Source organism: Salvia hispanica, chromosome 3, assembly GCF_029641045.1.
Source record: "Salvia hispanica isolate PSC_SH4W2 chromosome 3, Shi_PSC_v1, whole genome shotgun sequence".
Lineage (NCBI taxonomy): Eukaryota > Viridiplantae > Streptophyta > Magnoliopsida > Lamiales > Lamiaceae > Salvia > Salvia hispanica.
This window is the reverse complement of record NC_142694.1, coordinates 60,229,968-60,253,386: the sequence shown is the minus strand read 5'-3', so window position 1 is coordinate 60,253,386 and position 23,419 is coordinate 60,229,968. Positions and strand designations below refer to the sequence as shown.

The window sequence follows — 23,419 nt, the reverse complement described above, 5'->3', positions numbered from 1 at the left end:
AAATTTATAATCTATAATCTATAAATATATAAAAATATAGTACATGCTAAGAAAATTTTTCCGCCCACATTCATGAAATATTATAACTATACTATAAAATTGCATTAGCATATAATATAAATTACTAATATATGATTGATTTGACATAGAAAATAAAGGGATATCAGTCAATCAAATCACACTCTTTTTGACCATTGGATAAAAACAAGATGGTCTCTTGCTCAATTTAATTTATTGACCAATGAAATTATGACATTTATTACAATCTCATTGGTTAATAAATATTTTATTTATTATTTAAATATCTTTTATTATTCAAATATTTTATATATATTTGTTACAATCTCATTGGTTAAGTAGACTTCTATATGAGAAAGAACATGGGAATACAAATGTGTTGAAAACATGATGAGTGGTTCCTAGAAAGAAGACAATAAAAGAAATTATATATAGGGGGTTTTAAAGATTTCTCCCATTTATCAACCAAATTGGATTCAATGGAAGATTCAGAGAAGAGACATGACAAGTGTGACAAACTAATGATTGCATCATCCAATTTGGTTGATAAATCGGAGAAATCTTTAAAACCCCCTATATATAATTTCTTTTATTGTTGACTAACATGATTTTGATGAAGATTCAAAATTAAGTAATGCATTGGGAAAAGTAGGAGCAAAGCTGAAAAATCCAACATCAAACTGAGGAATCATCTGAAGATCTGAGGTACAATTTTTGTGGGTTCAGTTTTATATGTCCATTGTCAAATTCTATGGTTGCACAATCTTCTACTGCAACATTTGATAAGCTATGTAGAACGTGGATGAGATATAAAGTTCCATGTTGATAGCTCTCTTATTTTTGTTAATTTTCTAGTTCAGTTTGTTTTTTTTCCTTCATAGAGCTAAAGTTCTCTCCGCAGAGAAGCTAGTAGTAGTTTTAATTTTTATCTGTCTTTTGCATTAAGTTTCATTTTTTATATTTTGTCCTTTTAATTATTTTTTCTTTAAAAAAAATTAAAAAAGAAAAAAGAAAGAAAAGAAAAGGACGGGAGCAGGGTTATCGAACCGCTGAGTTAACCTCAGCAGCTCGCCGAGAGAAGTACAATGAGGACAGATCATCCTTAGTGGTCTGTAGAACTGCTAAACCCTAAACTGCATTCAGCGGTCCGCTAAGGCGATTTAGAAGCGACATTCTATATAAGGTATGTTTCCTCCTTTCATTCTTTCATTCATTCTACTTTCAAACCCTAGCACCCACTTCCCCTATCTTCATATTTCGTTTTCTTAACATTATTCGCGCGCCCACACTGCATATTCACATCATTTAATCAAATTCTTTGAATTCTACCAATTGTTCTTGTGCTCAACTGTCAAACCAACGTAAGATACGTTCTTTTTGTAATTTCTAAGCATTGATCTTGAAGTCTTTCATTGAATGACGTTGTTGTTGGTATATATTTTGGTAGTGCGGATTGGAGTTTGATGGTGAATAATATACTTGTGATAAATTGTTAGTGAATTTGTGAGTTGAAGTTATTGAAATTTAATAATTTATTAATTGTTGGGTGTGTTTGAATATGCTTAATTCTTGTAGATGAAATTAGAATACCTCTTTGGCTTGTTGTTGATACGCATATTCAATGTTCATAGCATTGTTTGACTATTTTAACTTGTCTGACTTGTGTATATCTAGAGCCTATATTGGTTTGCATGATCTTGATATATTGTTTAAAATTCTTGCAAATCATTAAGGGATAGAGATCATGATGGGGGGGTGATTTTTGAATCAATGTAGATTAGTTGTCTTGCATGTTTAATTTGTTTTACATATATTTAATTATTTTTGGTATATTAATTCGGCTAGACCAGTGGTTCAACCGGTCTGACTAACTGAACCTTAAATCGATAGCTTCATCAATTCACTCACCGGTCCGGTTTTTAAAACATCGACTAACATTATTTTAGTTAACATTCTTCTCATTTATCTTACTTTGTCAGTTATTACATTAATTATCGTGTCATCCCACATGTCTTTATTTTTTTCGGAGAGAATATTAAATGAGCAAAACCCAGGGGGTTAAAATGTTAATACATGAACAGTCCAATGGAAATAAAAGATAGTAAAGGGGCAAGTGGTGCAAAATGAAGTTTATCACCAAATTAGTTGACTAGCAAAGAAGGCAAAGGACAGTGGTGCGCGGTTCCGGCAAAACATATGGGTCCAAAAACGGTATACGACCCGAACCCGAGTAGACCAATCAATGACGTCGTTTCATCCTCATAAACACTAAAACGACGTCACTTAGGAGGACCGCATTCCCAATTCAAAAAGGAAAAGAGGCATCTTTTATTCTCTCGCCTGAAAACACGCACACTCAGCTCTCTTCTCTCCGGCGAAGAGAGGGGAGAGAGTGAAAGAGAGCTTAAGGAAGCTGAAGCTCTTCATCGCCGGAAGCCTCTCTCTGGTTTGCGTTGAAATTCACTTGTGCTTCTTTCCCCGATCTGCTAGCTCGATCCTCGATAATCGTTTAATTATTTTGAAATGAGTTTCCTTGTTTCTGATCTTGAGCATTTGCACCTTCCGATCTTCGTTTTACAGCTCGCAATTTGTACCTCCTGATCTTCGTTTTACTGCTCGCAATTTGTCTACAGGAATTGTGAAGATCGATAATTTAATTACTTTGGGAATTCCTACACCGGCGTTTTAGTTGGTAATCATTTATTTATTTTGTTTGTGCTGTTTTACCAGTTTCTTTTTCTCTAAATGGGGAATTGTTCAACTTGATGCTTTACTAAGAGCTACAAAGTCAACCCAATAAACTCGGTCTCGTGAAAATGAAGCTGCATTAGCAGCTATGAACTGTGTTGTTTTGTTTTGTTTTTTTCTATTTTCTAATGTGTTCGTTTCGATTAGATATGAACTGCTCGAATCCTCCATCATCATTGTAGGTAATTTGCCTCGATTTTATTTTCAACAAAATTATCCATACAATTCTCAATAGTTTTCAAACGGGGCACGGCTTGCTGTACATTTCAATGGCTACAGAGATGTTGCATTGTGTTTTGTATTAGAGGGACCTTAATTAGGTTGTATTTGAAACCTTGAGCTGTTAGAATGAAGTTAAGTCAGTGGCATTTCGCAGGTAGACCTGTAGAAGCTTCTTGACCAAGATTTCCCGATCAAGCATCATGTTCATGGCTTCAAAAATCACTTCTTTGCAGGCATTTTGCCTAAGTGATCGCCTAATTTTTCTACCTACCCATTTCCATTATCTTGTTAATTGGCACAATAGAGGCAGCTAAAATTTGAAAGTTTCGATACGAACTTTCTATTTATCTACTCACAACGTGATCGGCCATCAGGAGAGCAATGTATGTGAAATTTTCTTTCCCCATTTCTTTCCTTCAATTTGGTAGTCAATATTAACAAAATCACCATTCCTCTTGAAGACTGAATCTGCGACTAGTAGGCGTTGTGATTGAGTGCTTTTTGGCGGCTAGGATTGTAGAGTTGTATAAGTTTGATGCAAACAGCAGAATAATCAGCTGCTGATAGTTTATCTTGCATTTGCTGAGCTTTGTTTTCTGAATGATGGTATTTGCCTCTTGCAGGAAAAGAAACTTACAGGATGGACTTCTAGACTAGTTCTACTGTTAATGATGGTATGAATATTGCAGTTTTCAATCATTCAGTGCCTGTGTTAATTTCTCAATTGTGGTAGACAGTATATTCTATATGCATTTCTGTCCGAAAATTTAAACTGGTTAAGAGTAGGGTAAAATAATGTAAGATCTGCCTCTTTTCCACCCATTAAAAAGGTTTGCAAATGTTGAATGTTGGCCATAGGTTAACAGTAATATATTGTCTTTATTCATCTTCATCTCTTTCCATGCATTATGAGGATGGTTAGTAGCTAGGGGAATAGGAGAGTAGTAAAACAATGTTAAGAAAAATAGGTATACTGTGAATATATGTTTAACCTCTCATCTTATCAGATGCTATCTTTACTGACTTCATGCTTTACTGAAGGACCACAATCACTTGACAATAAAAACCTTTATGGCCATCACGGCCGACAGAGATGCTGCCATCCGAGAAAAGAACATGGCATTGGAGGAGAGGAAGAGGGCTTTTCAAGAGCGTGATATGGCAATGTTACAGAGGGATGCTGCAATTGCTGAAAGAAACGCTGCCATTCAAGAACGGGATGAAGCGATTGCTTCTCTTCGATATCGAGAGAGCTCAATGAACGACAACACCGATAGCCCTGATTCATATGAAAATGAGCTTGCAAGTGGGGGCAAACGTATCGTCCAGTACCAGCAACAACAGCAAATGTGTGTTTCTGAAGCTGCTGGATATAGTCCTAAAGGAAACTTACGAGGCAATGAAATTGTTATTGCAGAGACTGCCGAAACCCCTAAGCCTCGGAGAGGGAGGCAGACGAAAGACAAAGAAGGAAAAGCAACAAAATCAGCCAAGCCTCCGAGAGCAGGCAAAAGAACTGCTGAAGCAGTGATAAAAGAGGAGGTAAATTCTGATGCGTACAATGGTTGGAGTAATGAGCACGGTTTGGACAGTGATGAGGAGTACCTAGATAAGCAAGTCTCCTGGAAGGATAATTTGGGTTTAAACCAAATCAATTTCGATGAATCAGCCATGCCAGTCCCTGTTTGCTCATGCACAGGCTCGCCACAGCCATGCTACAGATGGGGGAACGGAGGCTGGCAATCTGCATGCTGTACAACCACGATCTCAATGTATCCACTGCCTCAGGTAGCGAACAAACGCTACTCCAGAGTTGGGGGGAGAAAGATGAGTGGGAGTGCATTCAACAAGCTGCTCAATCGACTCGCTGCAGAGGGGTATGACTTCTCCTCCCCCCTCGATCTCAAAGACCACTGGGCAAAGCATGGCACGAACCGTTACAGCACTCTTAAGTAGCTTCATTATCGGAGAACATTAGCTATGCTCTATTTTGTTGTTGTACTCCATCCACTAGGTTTTTATTCTCTCTTTATAAATGCTAATATATCCATTGTAATTGTCTTGATTGTATTTTGTAATCTAATTTACAATCTGTTGTATACTGCTTATTGGATCGAAATATTTCATTGCTTCAAAATTAAGTGTACTTTTTTCTTGTCTATCAGCAGCGGTTGAAGGCTGTTAATCAGTTGAGTACATAGTTGGTTGGATACACACACATTTGTATGTTTTTAGGGTCATGTTGAACACGGTGTTTTTAAAGATTCAATCTTCATATACATGTTGGTATCATGTGTTTGGATCAATTAATAATAGTGTTGCTTGCAATTTTAGTTATTTGTGCCCATGATATTTTATGATGGATGACAAACCCTCCTTGCTTGAAGGTTTTGGCCTCGGAAAATATTTAAAATCCGACATATTATGTACTCCACTAGTAACTAATATTTCCATTTAAATTAGTTTCTTAAAATTATGTAATCCACCGTAGTTCTTAGAAAACTTTTGAACTAACATATTATTTCTATACGTTATTTTATTTATGAGGAGGTTGGGTCTTATCTTGAAGGTTTTGGCCTAAAAGGAATATAATACTAACAATTTTCTTAATTTATTTGCTTGATAGATGGATTTAATGCGTTAAATGGTTGTTGGATAAATAGCAATACTGATGCCCCTGCAATACATAGTAGGGTAAACTATATAAATGTACCTGATTTTTTACTTTCGCACATAAATAATACCTGATCTTTATTTTATATCGTTTTTGGTATCCCAAGACAAAAATAACTCTAGGTACCAAATATGTGATTTTTTTTGTTATGGATGATATTTTTGGAAATTTCAATTAAATAGAACCAAATATGTGATTTTTTTTTCTTCTTTTTTTAGTTTATTCTTCTTTCTTTTTTCTTCATTTTCTTCTTTCTTTTTAGTATTTTATCTTACTTTCTTCTATCTTTTTTTCTCCTTAGTTTAGTGTTTTATACATACATCTAATTGCATTCATAATATAAATCAATAACAAAATATCTAATTAAATTAATTATTTAAAGTAATTAAATCAATTGAATATTTTTAATTAAATTATTTATACTCATTTTAGGGTCGAAACACCTAACTAAAAATATTCAACTCTTTATCATTATGAATACAATTCACAATTTTAAATTTTGAAACTATATTGATTAGTTATTACTACTTTAATATAAAATTATTATTATTATTATTATTATTATTATTATTTATTCATTACTACTAGTTTTTACTATTATAACAATAATATTATTAATAATAATTAAATATAATTATAATTATGATTAAGTATATTTAAATGATATTAAAAAATAAATTATTTATTAATTTATAACATCAAAATAATAGTAATATTAATATTGATTAATAATAATAGTATAAATAGTGAGAAGAATGAGAGAAAATATTATAATATCACTTTTGGTAATAGTTTTGTCAATGTTCAAAATATCCTTTATGACATAAATGGAATAATGAATTTGTTTGAAGGATACTTTGAGGTGAAAATTGCATCAGGTACCAAAAATGTGATTAGTAGGTACTAAAAACGATATAAAATAAAGATCAGATACCATTTATGTGCGAAAGTGAAAAATCAGATACTATTCATGTAGTTCACTCTATATTATACATGTAACATCCAAGAAAATAAATAGGTATAATAAAAAATAAAAAATAAACTTACATCAACTATTCCCACCTGACAGAACTTGCAGCTCTGCATAAGTGCTACTTAGTTCATTTTTAAAATTGCCCTTAACTGCCAAAATTTCTTATAGAGGGCATTTTTTAGCGAAAATTATTACCATATATAAAAAATATACACCCTTCATCCACTAAAATTATTTTTTATTTTGTCATTTTGGAATGCCCATGAAAAATAGTCTTATTTTTTAAAATGAAAAGTTTCCTCATACTTTTCCCATTTTTTTTTCCTCTCTCATATTTTACCCATCTTTCTCCCTATCTCTCTTATTTCACCAACCTTTTCTCCTCATCTCTCTCACTTTATCAATTTCTCATTAAAACTCGTGTCGTCCACAAATGAAACTATTTTTTTTTGGACGGAGAGAGGCTATGGATTCTTATCCGTCAAAGAAGGGAGAAAGTAAAGTGGGATGAGTAAGAATCCCTAGCCTCAATCTCCATTACTTTTCATATCATCGGAGGATGGGCGTAGACCTCAATTTAAAATGTAAAACGCAAAATGTCAAACTCATGCCAATGTCCCTCTCCACCTTCAATAACTCTTAATTTTGATCAAGAGAAATCAAGCTTACATGAGATATTACCATGTGTGATTTCTCTGCTCTCCAAGTATTGTATGCTCCTAAAATTGATTTGAAATATTAAGATGTGATGGAATACAGGAAACCTGTTAATCAAGTGTATGGCCTGAGATTATGAGCCATCAGTATGTAGATTGTGTAGATATGATGATATGCTTTGTTGTTTCCTTGACTTCAATCCATTCATTACATCCTAATGCATTTGTCATCTCCACTTTCTATAATATGCAGGAAGAGATTGAAAATGAAATATGAGAGGTTGCAGATGCTTTGGCTGTGAAGCTTCTCCAACGTTTCAATTACTCAGTATCAGCCATAAAAATTCTAATTTTTGAACCTGATGAGAGGTTACTGTTGGTTTGCCCTTACATTCAAATTCTCTCATTGATTGTTGATGTACTCACAAAATAAACTCCCATCACATGTAGTATACATCATTTTTCTTGAAGAATATGATTGTGATAAACCTTGGATTGTAGGAGAGTTAAAAGAAAGATTAACCAACCCTAGTCATTAGCAATAGCTTCCAGAATCAATCCAAATCTTCATTGAATCAGTCCCCACAGCAGAAGGAACATTAGTGATATAAAACAACAAACCGACAGTGAAATGTGAAGTAGTGGCAGTAGTTTATAATGGTCGAATCCAGATCTCATACCGACACTCATCATTAGCCTCTAATTTAACACACTGAGATATAGATTATCACTAACAACCAACCAATTTAACTCATAGATTAAGGCATAAAATTGAAACAAAAATCACAGCAAAACCTTAATAAGAATCCAAGAAGAAAATAAAACAGCAATATGAATGATGAATCAAGGCTGTTGCTGAGCATCCAAGTATCCTGCATCAACAAGCACCTTTTCCCTCTTAGCAAGCTCAATGTCTTCATCCACCATCATCTTCACCAGCTGCTCAAACCCCACCTTAGGCTTCCACCCAAGCACCTTCTTCGCCTTGCTGGCATCGCCCTTGAGGTTGTCCACCTCGGTGGGCCGGAAGTAGCGCTTGTCGATCACAACGTGGTCCTTCCAGTCGAGCCCGGCCGACCCGAACGCCACAGCCAGGAACTCCTCCACCGTGTGGGACTCCTCGGTGGCCACCACGTAGTCATCCGGCTTCTCCTGCTGGAGCATCAGCCACATGGCCTCCACATAGTCCCCCGCGAATCCCCAATCGCGGGAGGCCTGGAGGTTGCCGAGGAACAGCTTGCTCTGCAGGCCGATTTTGATCCGGCCTACAGCGCGGGTGATCTTCCGGGTCACGAAATTCTCGCCGCGGCGCGGGGATTCGTGGTTGAAGAGGATGCCGTTGCAGGCGAATATCCCGTAGGCCTCGCGGTAGTTGACGGTGTACCAGTGGGCGGCGCATTTGGCGGCGGCGTAGGGGGAGCGGGGGTGGAAGGGGGTGGATTCGGACTGCGGAGGAGGAGTGGATCCGAACATCTCGGAGGAGCCGGCCTGGTAGTAGCGGATGTGGGAGCGGCCGGAGGAGGCGATGTGGGAGCGGACGGCCTCGAGGAGGCGGAGGGCGCCGGTGGCGACGACGTCGGCGGTGTAGTCGGGGATCTCGAAGGAGACGGCGACGTGCGACTGGGCGGCGAGGTTGTAGACCTCGTCGGGGAGGATGGTGTCGAGCCAGCGGCGGAGGGAGGAGGCGTCGGTGAGGTCGGCGTAGTGGAGCTTCATGCGGGCCTTGTGGGCGTTGTGAGGGTCGATGTAGATGTGGTTGATCCGCTGCGTGTTGAAGTTGGAGGACCGTCGGATCAGCCCGTGCACCTCGTATCCCTTCTGGAGGAGGAATTCCGTCAGGTACGACCCGTCCTGCCCGGTGATGCCGGTGATCAATGCGATTTTCGCCGATTTTGATTCTGATTCAGATTCAGATCTGACGGCGGCGGCAGAGGCCATTGGGGGAAAAATATTCGGAGAGAGTGTTGAGAAATTGAGTCGAGATTTTTTGATTCACGCTGCTTCCTTTATTACTTTTCTTTTTTCTTCTGTATTAATTGTGAATTCATTTCTTTGTCTAACAGAAGTCATGCATAAATTAATTTAGGGTAATGTGAATTAATTTCTGTAATGAATCTTGAATTAATATTGAATTAAAATAAAATAATTTAAAATATTGATTGATTTTAAGATTTAAGCAGTGTTAAATTTGCGAGCTCTATGTTCTAAAGTATTTAAATGTTTAAAATTGTGATGCTTTGAATCTACAATTATTTTCTCAATCCATTTTGTATACACTAACTACTATGAGTAGGACATCATAAGTTTATTTTTAATTTTTAAAAAAACTTATCATTTCATAACAAGACCAATTAGTATTGTAAATTCCATTGAATATTTATTTAGCCAAAAAAAATGGAATTCAATTTTAAAACTCATTTTTTATAAAAGAATTGCCAACATAAACTAGTCCGACCTACTACACTTGTCATCACTCATACCCGTATATGAATATTATTGTATTGTTGGTTTGTATTTTTTTTATATTTATTTGAATTTTTAGGTATTATTTCTTATATTTCAAGATTTTGGATTATTATTTTATTAGTATTGAATTATTTAAAATTATAAATAAATTCGTATTATACATCGATTCCGATTCAAAACCGGAACGACCGGTTCTTAACCAGCCGGTTCCGATTCTAGGATTAAGAAAATTTGAAATCGGTTAATTAGTCAACCGGTCCGATTTGAACCAGAACTAGCCAAATAAGCAAGACTAAATTCATGCATAAATTAATTAGGTTAATGTGCTCATATCTATTCGTGTTTTTCATTAATTATTTGTGTTTGTTGATTTAATGTTTATCGCCATTTTCATTCTCAGATATCCAAATAAGGCTGTTGATAAAGGATGTTCTAGACTTTTCATGCTATTTAAGAAATTAATATTATGGATTACCTAGAGAGAAAATAAAATATAAAAGAAAAGAATTAGGACAGAGAAAAAGAGAATAAATTTTGAAAAAAAATGGTGCTATGCCAAAATACACATTAAAGAGACTAGTAGTTGATCCAATTATACATTGATCTATTTGCAACCATACGTTAGCTGAAACACCTGGGAGCCCGAGACAGAGATGAGTATGTTACTTTCCTCAGAAAAGGAAGGGAACAAGAGACCAGATAAAATTAATTGTTCAGGTCAAGTCAAATTTATCTAATAAACATACAAAACTTGAATATTGGCTGAAAAGTTATGCTAATAATTCAATCTGAAATAATCTGTTAAAAGCATAATAGTCCATAGAAATGTTTATTATTGAAATACGATTTGGTCCTTGTTAGTAACGTCTCAAAAGACACATAGACTAAAGAATACAGTTTTAAGAAGTTTTTGGGGCACGTATTATGTGAGTTACTGCTTGCAAGTTAAAGAACCAAGTTCTCTTTTCCATGAGTTGTTTCATTTGTACAGCAATTTGCAACCATATGACAACCAGGTACCTATTCCGCTCAAATTATGGCCAACTATAGTAATTTTAAATGCACCTATTTTTCAAACCCCTACATTAATGACACACACTTGATGCTGCGGAGGTGATGCAGCTGCAGCATACAGGAAGTATAATATGAATAACAATAACTAACAATGATGATAAGAGCACCTTGTCTAGTCCTCCAAGCCTAATTATATTGATCTAAATAGCAGATATTCAACCAGCATAATGGATAAAATTTCCCCAGGGAATCATTGTTGATAAATAACATATACTAGTAGTACTACTCTATATCATGACTCAACGTGTAAAAAGCCATTCTTAATCAAACACCAAACCTAAGGAATGAATACAATTAGCTCCAATCCACTACTACATGGTGCTGGGGTTTTCCCCATTTTTGCATCTTAGTAGACCTTCAAAAAACTAGTAATTGGCAGCAAAATCTATCTAATTCATCGCAAAACCATGTACCCTCAGCCGGTAGATGCACGTATGAGAAGCACTCCCGTGGTTGGAAGTGAAATCAAGCCTGATAATGTCGACAAGATTAGAGGCCGATGACTCCACCTTGTAAGTTTGAGCATTGCTCTTCTGAAGGTCTAAGTGAATTCAGTCAAGAGGAACATCTTCTTAGCACGCTCTACATGCAGCCATCCCGACACTCTACAGGACCTATCATACGCCACACTCTGTTCATAGATAATGGTCATACAGATCTAACGCATAACGAATGCAAATTCAAATATGAGAGGAGGAGGAGACAGTGATTACCTTAGCAACATGTTCGAGAGTCACGGCTTCTGGTACAATAGCAGTCGTAAGCCTGATCTCAACAAACCCACTCCCCCTTTAAGAGCAAAGCAGTGACCAGGCTCTCCAAAGCTTGGCCTAATCATCCTCTGAGCTTCAGCATTGACCCTACCCCACTGTAACCAAACAGCTTTCCAACCATAGGGCTCCGAAAGCTTCACTACCCTCGCACCACCAGACCACAGTGCATAATCCACCATTCCCAGCCCGTCAGCAGAGTGCTTCTCAATTTCCTTCAACACAACCTCCCTTGCATACTTTCTTATGTCATCAACATTAATTGAATTCCTCAAAAAACTCACTGAAATCTTCCTTCGATAGCAAGCTTTTACTTCCAAAGCCATCCATAAACTTCTCAAAAGCATCTGCAAATCAACTTCCGCCTACTTCCTTCCAAATTTTTTAATTCCATCCCCGACTTTATGGTCTAGCGCATTCATCAATTTCTCTACCTCTGATAACTTCCTTTCGAAATCCCCAGACATCATCGATAAATCTCCATTCATCACGAAACCAAGTAAAACCAGCACCAACGCCAGATTCTTAGTGAGAATGCTTACCACAGTTAGCCAGCGTGGCTTCCTCGCATCCCTCAGAATCGGTGATTACTGGAAGATTTTTTTCAATTTCAACCGCTCGGCGGCGAGTGATGGGAGCGCTGACTGAAACGTTAGAGGCGGACATTTTCACTTCCGAGATCGATGAATTTTGAGCCAACCCTAGTCCTAGGCCTTGAGAGAGAAAAAGCAACAGCGCAACAGGGGATTTGTGAACCAAACGCAACAGCTATACTAATTTTTTAATGTTTAATTCACATAATTTTAAACACTAATTTATTCAATTTAAACATGGGAGTAATTAAAAACACGTTGGCATATTAGAGTATTTTACTCCCTCTGTCCCACCTTTGGAGTCACTTATTGTTATGGCTCGGATTTTAAGAAAGAGTTAAAGTGTGTAATAAATGAAGTGAGATGGTGAAGTGTGTTGTAATAAATGAAGTGAGATGGTGGAGTTGGTTGAAGGTGGGTCCCTTTTGACTTTTGATTTTTGTTTTGATTTATTTTAATGTAGATAATGACATTTTTATGTAATTTTGATGAAGAATGGGGTAAAATTATATGATCAAATATGGAAAATTCTAAAAGTGACTCTTAAACTGGGATGGACTTTTATGGCAAAAAGTGACTCTTAATTTGGGACGGAGGGAGTATTATACTAGTACATGTTAACTTTGATAATTATTTTTATTAAAATAAATTATTGATATTTGCAGCACTAAATGGGAATTAGTATATAGTTTACTTTTAATTATTTTAAGAGTAATATTTCATTAATTAATTATAATAACTACTTTCACGTTCCTATATTTATAATTGAATCATACAGGATTGTTGAGTATTTTGGCACGTCTTTTCTTTTAACACTCAAAATACCTATAAAATTCAATTTAAAATATAATAATAACTAATTATGACCACCATTTCTCAAATAAAAGGATTAAGTACAAATTAATTAAACTAAATTATAACACTAAGTCTAGCTAGTCTGAAATCATTAATCTTAAAAAAATTATTAAAAAGTATTATTAAAGAAAGCATATGCAAATATTTCCAAGTGCAAAGTATGTTAGAATTAAAAATAGTAGTAAGAGGTATTAGGTATTTAAAAAGACGTGAATAGAAAAAAAAGTTGGGATATTGGTCTCTAAAATCATGAACTTTGCTTAAATTTTGGTATTTCTCATGAATTTTAAAATTGGTCTAAAAAATCACAAACTTTACATTTTGTTTGTTATTTCTCATGGCAGCCTAAATAAGAAATCTTCGGCAAAAATATTATTATACGTGGCAATCGTGAAATGTTTATAATATTTTAGATTGCTTTTTAAATTTGTGACAAGTAGGACAAAAGACTATATAAAAAATCACGTTGATTTTAGTAGTGCTAAGTAGGAAAAAAAATGCACGGAAGTTGGTTGGATATGGTGATTGAGCCGCCATGGGATATAACAAACAAAATGTAAAGTTTGTGATTTTATAGGCCAATTTTAAAGTTCATGGGAAATACCAAAATTTAAGTAAAGTTCATGATTTTAGAGACGAATATCCCAAAAAAGTTAGCTATAATTCTTACATTTACATTCACTAGGAGTGATTGCTAAAACACCAATTAAAAAAATATTAGACCATCCCAATCGTACTTTATAAATGAGTTTTGGCGTAGAAATCTTCTCCAATCATACACTAAATTCAAACTCATTTTTAATGTTTTTTGTGAAACAACACCAAATATGGTGTTAATGCAAAAATTTTGTAAGACAAAAACCCAAAAATTGTGTAATTTTTGAATTTCGTGTAAATGCTTGGAGTAAAACTACTTTTTAGTGTGACGTATTCAAAATGAGTTTGAATTTAGCGTAAATGTGATAAGGCTAATTTCATGCATTGGTTATGTAGTGAAAAACATCACATTTCTGCTGGATCTAACAAGTTTTGTTAAGCCAGGTGTGTGTGTAGCGCTAGATCCAGGAGATGCTGGAGGAGGATATCTAGCGAGGAGCAGGAACGGAATCACGAGGAAAAGCTAGAGGAAGGAAGCCAAAAGCTGAGGGCAATCAAGTCAATCAATACCTCGCTGGGCCCCACCTCGAAGCTTATAAATAAAGGAGTGCGCAACAAGAATGGCAGATCGGTTACACTCCACACACAGTCACGCTCTTAGCACACACACTAGGGATATGGGAAATTTGGGGTGGTTTTCGTTTTCGTGAATTACGTATCAGTGCACCACCGTCCCTTGAGGGCGAAGAAACAATTGTTCTCTTAATTTCTGTTTACTACTCTGTTCCGTCTCGAACTTCACTTTTGGAAGTCGAGCTTGCTGTTTTTGTTGCTGGATTAGTTTAACCGTTCTGTTTACGTTTGATTTGCCTTGATGAAGTTGGATTTCGTGTTGATTATTATGACGCTTGCTATTTTGGTTTGTTTATTTGAGATGTTCTCTTGAATTTGTTGCTGAATATTTTAGGAGATTCGAGAATCGTGGTATTGAAGTTGTGTTCGGTTGGATTTTTGTTCGGATGCTTGGATCCGGAGTGGATTTAGCATCCGAAGTGTGGATCTGAACAGGGGAGGTGAAATTTGTGCATGAGATTATGGGGATTTTGTTCTGCTTGGTTTGCTTCGTCTAGTAGTGTGATTTCCGTCGTTGTTTCGTTTACCGTTAAAATTATGTTTCCAATCTACATCTGAGTTTGTTTTTCTCGATCTCTGCATTTATTTGTGTTCGTTGAAGAAGATGAAGTCATTTTCAGTTGCTGCTTTAGTTAGTTAGGCTGCAGATTCGATTCTGTCCGTACTTACCTTTTTCAGAGTTTGGTCCCCACTTGATTTAATCTCCTTGGTCTAGATATGTTCGTAGAAGTCCCAGATCTAGTAGTTGATTTGACTTAGTTCTTATGCAAAATTCATTTTCGCCTAGATCTAGCAGTTAGCATAGCGTACTTTATTTCCAAATTCACTTAGTTAAATTCCTCAACCCAAAATATGCGTGGCAGCAGCCAACCCAAAAATAGTTTCCAATTCTCTACGCATGTATTTTACGAGTCCATCTCTGTGGGATCGATCCCTACTTCCCTGTGCTAGTTTAGTATCTGTGGTTGAGGGTTTTGAAGGTTTGCTTGCGTACCAACGACCAGACTTCCAGTCTTGTGAGTCTCTAGACCTTGTGATCTAGTTGATTTACTGGATCTAGGAAGTGTGTAATTAGAAATTGATAGGATACAGCAAGCAGAAAATCAACTCTTCAAATGGCGCCGTTGCCGGGGATGGATGGCGTAGTTTGTTTATGTGTTTAGAGATTTGGTGTAAATAGTTTTAATCTTTTGAATTTCGCTTTTGGCAGTTTATGAGCAAGGGCTCAAGGTCAGGAATCTGGAGCAACCCATCTTGGTCAAGGAACGTGCAGTTGAAGTGGCAAGTTAAGGAATCAACATCCGCCATAACTACCAGATCGGGGTTGTCAACTGTAGATCCATTTCCGTTTGAATCAGGGAGTGAAGAAGAGTGGAATTCATCGGGGAAAGAGGATTCACGGTCGTCGTCAGAAACTGAGCATTCGGAAAGGGAGGAAGAGGAGTCTGTAATGGCAAACTTAGTGGACCTAGACCCAGAGATTGGTTCGCTAACTGCACATCTCGACGGAGAGCCAGCTCATGCCATAGTGTCAAATCAACGTCAGCGGTCTATTGAGATCAAGACGAATGTGCTGGGCGTTTTACCTACATTCTCTGGACGGAGGAATGAGTGTCCTTATGAGTTTTTGAACGAGTTTAGTAAGCTATGTAGCATCCAGAAAAGGCCTAACGAAACTACCGAGGAGGACTATCGCCTGCGAGCGATTCCATTTGCATTGAAAGGAGAGGCAAACACTTGGTTGCTGAGGCTTCCACCTGACTCGATCACCACATGGAGGGATTTCAAATTGGAGTTCCTGGACTATTTCTTTCCGTCCAATAAGACAAACGCTTTGAAAAAAGAAATTCAAGAGTGTAAGCAGGACTACGATGAATCTTTAAGCCAATATTGGTCTCGGTTTAAAGGCCTGCTTGACGCTTGCCCAAATCACAGGATGACGGAGGCTGAAACATTTTATCTATTCTACGAAGGAGCAAATCCTGAGTCCAAGGACTTAATGAATTCCTCGAGCGGGGGGAATTTCACCAAGAATAAGGCAAGCGAGGCACGCGAGATTCTGGGAAGATTAATCGACGCGAAGAAGGCGTATGACTACCCGCGTGCTATCATGAGGAGAAGCTCCGCGAACACAGTTAAGGAACGAGAAGGAGAAGAGGTTAGAGACAGAATAGATCGACTGGAGAAGGCACTGCTAAATGCCATTGAAAAGAAAAATACCCCTGGGTCGACTGATAAGGAAAAAAACCCAGGTCAAGAGGAACATCAGCTTCAATTTTACAATAATCCCTCACTCGATGGAGATTTCCAAGCTCAAGTGAATGCAATGGGGAATTGGAATCAAAGTAATCAAAATACCAACTGGAACCAGTGGAAGATTAAGGAGGCACCATGGAGGGACAATCCTTGTTTCAGATGGGCTGAAGGGAACCAACAACCACAGTCACAACACCCAGGTCCAGCGGAGAACCAGCAGACATGGCCCAGCCGGAATCAGGAAGGACCACAGCATAATTCTAACTGGGCAGGGAAGCAGCAAGAGGGGCTGAACAACTGGAATTTCCGTAACCAAGGGGATCAGCATAACTGGAACAACAGGAACCAGAGCAACCAAGGGAATTCTTATGTGCCACCGCATCAGAGGAACAATTCAGGAAACAATCAAAATTTCCAACAGAGTCACCCAGGTCCAGCAACCCAGTACAACAATAATCAAGGAGGTCAGGGAAATTTTCGCCAGAACCAGGTGGTTGGAACCAATCAAAATCAAGGATTTAATCCCAGTTCAATGCAAGGTTTCCGACCACAGCGGAATCTTGATGACATGGTGCATGATCTGGTAAATTCCCAACAACACATGCAGAATAACATGCAGGCTAACAATGACGTGGTGCACAAAATTCAAGATGCCCAGCAGGAGCAGAAGTCTGCCATGGACATGCTGGCAAAGCAGATGTCCCAGTTGGCCACGTCGCTGAACGAAATGCGGGGAAATGAAGGGAAATTGCCTGCCACTGTCAAACCACCAGACCGAGCAAATATTAGTCAAATTACCTTGAGATCGGGGAAAGGCTATGAAGGACCGAAGCAAGTGATAAACGAGGAGACACCCTCACAGATGAACGGAGAAAAGGGGAATCAGAAGTCTCGAGGAGATGATCCTGGACTCAGAGAAATTCCTATACAGGATGACCTCCAGGAGGGAGATTTAAGGGGATCGATGCCTCGACTAAGTGACCCATTTTTCCTTGATCCAGAACCTGAGTTGGAACTTAAAGAGGGAAGCAGGGAGACAGGTGCAGCCCCAGCAGGGAGTTCCACGAATGCAGTAAAGCGACCCAAACCATTCCCATATCGAGGAGAAGCCAAGAAAAAGAAAGATGATACTGAGGACCTTGTGGAAATATTTAGTAAGCTGGAGATTAACCTACCCTTTTTGCAGGCTCTGAAAATACCCACCTTCAGCAAGTTCATCAAGGAATTCATAGCAGGAAAAACCAAACCTGATGGGAAGATTGTTATAGGAGAAAATGTATCCGCCGTGATACAAAAGAGGAGGATGCCGTCAAAGTGTACAGATCCAGGTATGTTCACTCTTCCTATTTCTATAGGTGATATTAAAATTGAGCATGCCATGTGTGATCTAGGTGCTTCGATAAATGTCCTACCGCTGTCAATATATAAAAAATTGGTGGGAGTCAGTTTGGTCGATACTAAAGTAGTGATTCAGTTGGCCGATAGAACATGCATATCGCCTGAGGGAGTATTGGAAAATGTCATAGTCAGAGTGCATGATTTCCTATACCCAGCTGATTTTCATGTGATAAAAATGAGGGGTAATGAATCTGCTGAGTCTAGTGGGGTGTTACTGGGGAGACCCTTCCTTCGCACCGCGAAGACTGTTATTGATGTGTTTGATGGAACCATATGCCTGGACTATCATGGGGAGAAATACACCTTCAACATTGAAGAAGCTATGAAAAAACCGCTTGATGTTGAAAACTTGCATGTTGTAGATGTAATTAACCCCCTAGTCCAAGAATATCTTGAGACTGAACTAATGCAGGAACAGTTTGACAATTCGGAGCTGAGCCAGACTGTAGAAAAGGAGGTGACAGGATGGTGTGAAACTTTTTTCACACAGGACTTGACAGATGATCAGATCAATGAAGCGATCATGGCATTCTGCCACCAGCCACTATCATTCCAATCAGCCAGATCTGTTCAGGAGAAGAGCCCAGACGAGGGAGCGAATCTAGAGGAAATGGCGCCAAGAAGTAAGGCGGAGAACCCTTTACCTCAGGAAGCCATCACACCGAAGAAGGAGTTGAAAACTTTGCCTGAAAATTTAAAGTATGCATACCTGGAGGAAGGAGAAACTTGTCCAGTGATAATTAACAGCCGCTTGACTGAAGACCAAGAGAGTGCGCTGCTGGAAGTAATAAGGAGGAACAAGAAGGCCATAGGGTGGACACTTTCTGACCTAGTTGGAATTAGCCCTGATCTTTGCATGCACCACATCAGACTAGAGGAAGGGGCAAAGGCTCGGCGTGATCCACAAAGGAAACTGAATCCAAACATGAGGGAGGAAGTGCTCAAGGAAGTTCTGAAACTACTGTCCCTTGGAATCATATACTCTATTCCAGATAGCGAGTGGGTCAGTCCGGTTCACATGGTACCTAAGAAGTCTGGAATACAAGTGGTGAAGAATGACAAGAACGAGTTGGTGCCTACTCGACTGGTCACTGGATGGAGGATGTGCATTGACTATAGGAAACTAAATGAAGCCACCAAAAAGGATCATTTTCCTTTACCATTCATTGACCAGATGCTAGAGAGGCTGGCTGGTAAACAGTATTTCTGTTTCCTCGACGGATATAGCGGTTATTTCCAGATTTTCGTGGACCCAGAGGACCAGGAAAAGACCACATTTACATGCCCTTTTGGAACTTATGCCTACCGAAGGATGCCATTTGGTCTATGTAATGCACCAGGTCATGTGGTCTCTGAAAGAGGAATACAAGTGGACAAGGCAAAGGTGGAAGTGATTTCGAAGCTACCTTATCCTACAAATCAAAAGGAAGTTAGAGGGTTCCTCGGTCATGCAGGGTTTTATCGAAGATTTATCAAGGACTTTGCAAAAATTGCGCAGCCACTCACTCATTTGCTGCACAACGATGTGGAGTTCGAGTTTGATGAGGGATGCAAGAGGGCATTTCAATTGCTCAAGGATAGACTAGTGTCCGCACCAATTATCAGGGCACCAGACTGGAATCACCCTTTTGAGATAATGTGCGACGCGAGCGATTTCGCTGTGGGAGCCGTCCTAGGGCAGAAGATAGATGGGAAAAACTACGTAATTTTCTATGCGTCCAAGACACTAAATCAAGCTCAGAAGAATTACGATACTACGGAGAAGGAAATGTTGGCTGTCGTCTACTCGTTCGAAAAATTCCGCCCTTATCTTCTTGGGTCAAGGGTTATTGTTTTCACTGATCATGCAGCAATAAAGTACTTGCTAGCTAAGAAAGAATCAAAGCCAAGGCTAATTCGATGGGTCCTACTTCTACAGGAGTTTGATTGGGAAGTAAGGGACAAAAGAGGAACAGAGAATCGAGTGGCTGACCACTTGAGTAGAATTCATCAAGGAGATACGGACGAGGCTATTCCCGATGTTTTTCCCGAAGAACATTTGTACTATATGGACGAACCACCTAGACCGATAAGCTGGGAATCTGTCTTAGTTTTAACAGGTCCAGGAGAATCTGATCGAGGAAAGCGCGTACGTAACGCAGAACCATGGTACGCCGACCTGGCAAATTACTTGGTCACGGGAGAGGTGCCAAGTTCAGAGGAAGCTTCCCGGGCCCAGAAGATGAAGCTTAAAAGCGAAGCCAAATATTACTTCTGGGATGATCCTTATCTTTGGAAGATGTGCGCAGATCAGATAATTCGACGCTGCATTCCTGAATGGGAACAAAGAGATGTACTCCATCATTGTCACTCCTTGGCGTGTGGAGGGCATTTCGGACCAAGGAGAACCGCAAGGAAAGTTTTAGACAGTGGATTCTACTGGCCTACATTGAACAAGGATGCCTTTGAATACTGTCAATGCTGCGAAAGATGTCAACAGACAGGGGGAATCTCGAGGCGAGATGAGATGCCCCAAGTGCCCATAGTGATTTGCGAAATTTTCGATGTCTGGGGGATGGATTTTATGGGCCCATTTCCGTCGTCATATGGAAATGCTTACATATTGGTTGCGGTAGACTACGTTTCCAAATGGATAGAGGCGAAGGCTACGCCCACTTGTGAGTCTAAGGAGGTGGCCAAGTTTCTAAAGTCAAACATCTTCAGCAGATATGGAGTTCCTAGAGCGATTATCTCAGATCAAGGAACACACTTTTGCAACCGCACTATTGAAGCGCTCATGAGAAAATACGGCGTGCATCATAGATTGTCTACACCATATCACCCCCAATCGAATGGGCAAGCTGAAGTCTCTAATAGGGAGATAAAGAGTATTCTGGAAAAATCAGTTAACACCACAAGGAAGGATTGGAGTAAACGCCTTGACGATGCTTTGTGGGCGTATAGGACTGCTTACAAGACACCAATCGGGATGTCACCCTATAGGTTGGTGTTTGGGAAAATGTGTCACTTACCCGTGGAAGTGGAGCACAAGGCATATTGGGCCATTAAGAAGATGAATATGAAGTCTGTGGCATGTGAAGAAGAAAGGAAGCTGCAATTACAGGAGCTGGAGGAACTACGGCTAGAGGCATTCGATTCAGCAATGTGGTACAAGGAAAGAACGAAGCTCTGGCATGACAAGAACCTCCGGGTCAAGGAACTTCAGGTGGGGCAGAAAGTACTTCTATTTCAGTCCAGACTCAAGCTAATGCCAGGGAAGTTGAAGTCAAAGTGGGTAGGTCCATATACCATCGTTGGCCTCCGCGCACACGGAGCAGTGGAAATCCAGGGAAGTGCTCCTAACTCGGTCCCTTTTCTTGTTAATGGCCATCGATTGAAAGTCTATAGGGATAATTCTGAGCTATGCGTAGTGGAGGAAATACCACTACGTGCGCTCTCAGTTATCACTTAGCCAGACAAAGGAATATTCTCGATAAACTCCTGGGTCAAGAGAAATGTTTATGTTTTTACACACTGATCCAGGGGATTCGAGAATATTCAAAGGTAATTGTACATAGTTTAATTGCTTTAGAAGACAAAGAAAATCCAAACAAAATAAAAATTCAAAAATTTCCAAAAATATTTTCGAAGACCCAAACTCAAAGGGGGTTTATGTCTCGTACTTTAACCTTGACCCAGGAGTCTGGGGTCTTCATATTTTTTTAGGTCGCGGTCAAGGGAATCAATTAGAGGAAGCTGAGGAGGCCATGCCAAGTGAAGAGGTGGAAGAGCTTAGGAAGGAGGTGCAGGAGATGAGGAAAGAAGTGCAAGACGTTAGGAAGGAAATGCAGCTGATGAGGAAGGAGATGATGAAGGAACTAGGTGGGGTACGAAAGGAACTCAATGGGAGTCGGGAGGAAGTGAAAGGTCTGAGCAGCAACGTAGCAGATTTGGCCACGAAATGTGCCAAGCAAAGTGAAAGAGTGGCGGAAGCTGTAGAGATATCTACGAGGATGTTGAAATGGCTGCATCAGACGCTTCCCTTGACCCAGTCGAAGTCGACTCCTGGGTCAAGTGGCGAGGCACAGAAGATCATCCACAGCAGTCCCTCGATCAAGCCATTCCAGCAGTTGACCACCCCGACTATTCCCGAGAAAGTTCCAAATCCACCGAGGACGAAAATGCTAATGAGGAAACCAGGACTCGATCAAGCTGCAGAAGGAAAGGAAGAGCTGGAGCAACCAGCGAAGAAGAAAGTGAAAACAAACCGCCCCAGTGTTCCACCACCGTCTGGCTCTCGCGGGAGCCAGCCCCAGAAATGAGCAATTTCCCCAGACCAAGTAAATTTTAGTTTTTGTGTTTTTTTTTCTGTGTTTTATTTCCATGCGTTGCTGTGTTTTATGCTATCTTCTCCCACTTAGCCCAATGCTTGGTCTAAGTGTGAGAAGTTCTATGTTTTCTGTTGGTTTATTCTTCTCCCACTTAGCCCGTTGCTCGGTCTAAGTGTGAGAAGTGAAATTGTTGTTTAATTCTGCATTGAATTCTCTGTTTTCCCCCCTTCACGACGATGGCTTGAGGACAAGCTTGAGTGAAGTGGGAGGGGGAGAGGAATCAATGCAGTGTTATTATGCTTTGAGGAGTTGTAGGTCTAGGATTGTATCGCATGAACTAGTGGATATAATACGGCAGATTCCCTTAGGGAGAGTAATTGAAAATAGGAGGTATTCCAACTTAGAAGCCTGATTCTTTAGTAAGCCGAACCAATCTGAATGAAGCAAGAACGATAGTAAATGCCTTTACTTGCCTAGTTGTGAAGCCCTACTCTAGAGGTGAGTTATAAGCCTGTGATAACACTTAGAGCTAACACATGTCAAAAGTCTGCCACTGAATGCTGAAGGAAAAGAGAAAAGAAAAAAATAATAAAAAAAAGGGAAAGGAGAAAATATATAATCATAAAATCTGGAGGTATAAGCTGGACGAAGTCCAGAGGAGGAAATAAAAAGAGAGAAAAAAATCAAGGAGGTATAAGCTGGACGAAGTCCAGGAAATCAAGGAGGTATAAGCTGGACGAAGTCCAGGAAATCAAGGAGGTATAAGCTGGACGAAGTCCAGAAAGAAAAAAAAAAAAAAAAGAAAAAAAGGGGGATAGTGACGGAGGATAGAAGGAGGAATTCTCATAACCCGAGGTTTCAGTGGTTTGGCAATAACTTAAGAGAGAATCGGTCCTAACATCCCTGGTAAGGAATGAGCGATCGAGTGAATCTAACAATTGGGGAAGTAACAGGCTATCTTGACGAGCTGACAGGTTGGCTAGGTAGAGGGGAGAAAAAGGCCTATTTGGAGGAGTGCAGCCTGTTGGATTGATCTTAATCTTGTGGGGACGGTTGCCTAAAAGTTGAAACCAGTTCATGCATATGTGTTTATATGTTTTCATCCTATGTGATTATGTACTCTTTGTTTTAGTGTCTAGCTTTGCCTCAGTTGTGTCTAGGTGTAGGAGTTTTGTC

General features: G+C 39.1%; 3 protein-coding genes and 1 pseudogene across 8 annotated transcripts in view; 2 read left to right on the top strand and 2 right to left on the bottom strand.

The window, feature by feature from the left end:
• Positions 1-20,713, top strand: part of LOC148931188 (uncharacterized) — a 46,403-nt gene extending 25,690 nt beyond the window's left edge. The window contains exons 5-6 of the mRNA XM_089066748.1: positions 19,149-20,544; positions 20,669-20,713. Coding sequence (XP_088922874.1) covers positions 19,149-20,544; positions 20,669-20,713 — 1,441 coding nt within the window. The remainder of the gene's footprint in view (positions 1-19,148; positions 20,545-20,668) is intronic.
• Positions 2,287-5,125, top strand: LOC125214837 (protein BASIC PENTACYSTEINE6-like). 5 transcript variants are annotated; one of them, XM_048116012.2, is made up of 5 exons: positions 2,287-2,464; positions 2,652-2,710; positions 3,143-3,371; positions 3,612-3,662; positions 4,030-5,125. In XM_048116012.2, the coding sequence occupies exons 4-5, from the start codon at positions 3,657-3,659 to the stop codon at positions 4,942-4,944; spliced, it is 921 nt and encodes a 306-aa protein (XP_047971969.2). In that variant the 5' UTR covers positions 2,287-2,464; positions 2,652-2,710; positions 3,143-3,371; positions 3,612-3,656; the 3' UTR covers positions 4,945-5,125. The 5 variants fall into 5 exon arrangements, with proteins under 5 accessions (XP_047971969.2, XP_047971968.2, XP_088925137.1 ...); XM_048116011.2 differs by having other exon boundaries at positions 2,599-2,710; XM_089069011.1 differs by having other exon boundaries at positions 2,287-2,710; positions 3,130-3,371.
• On the bottom strand, positions 7,834-9,305 carry LOC125217004 (GDP-mannose 4,6 dehydratase 1). The gene has a single exon (XM_048118820.2). It carries the CDS (start codon positions 9,227-9,229, stop codon positions 8,135-8,137), a length of 1,095 nt encoding a protein of 364 aa, XP_047974777.2. The 5' UTR covers positions 9,230-9,305; the 3' UTR covers positions 7,834-8,134.
• On the bottom strand, positions 10,982-12,372 carry LOC125210516 (SUN domain-containing protein 1-like; annotated as a pseudogene). Its single transcript, XR_016136653.1, has 2 exons — positions 11,545-12,372; positions 10,982-11,462 (listed from the first exon to the last, which is right to left on the bottom strand). The product of XR_016136653.1 is annotated as an SUN domain-containing protein 1-like (transcript).
• Positions 20,714-23,419: the final 2,706 nt, after the last annotated feature.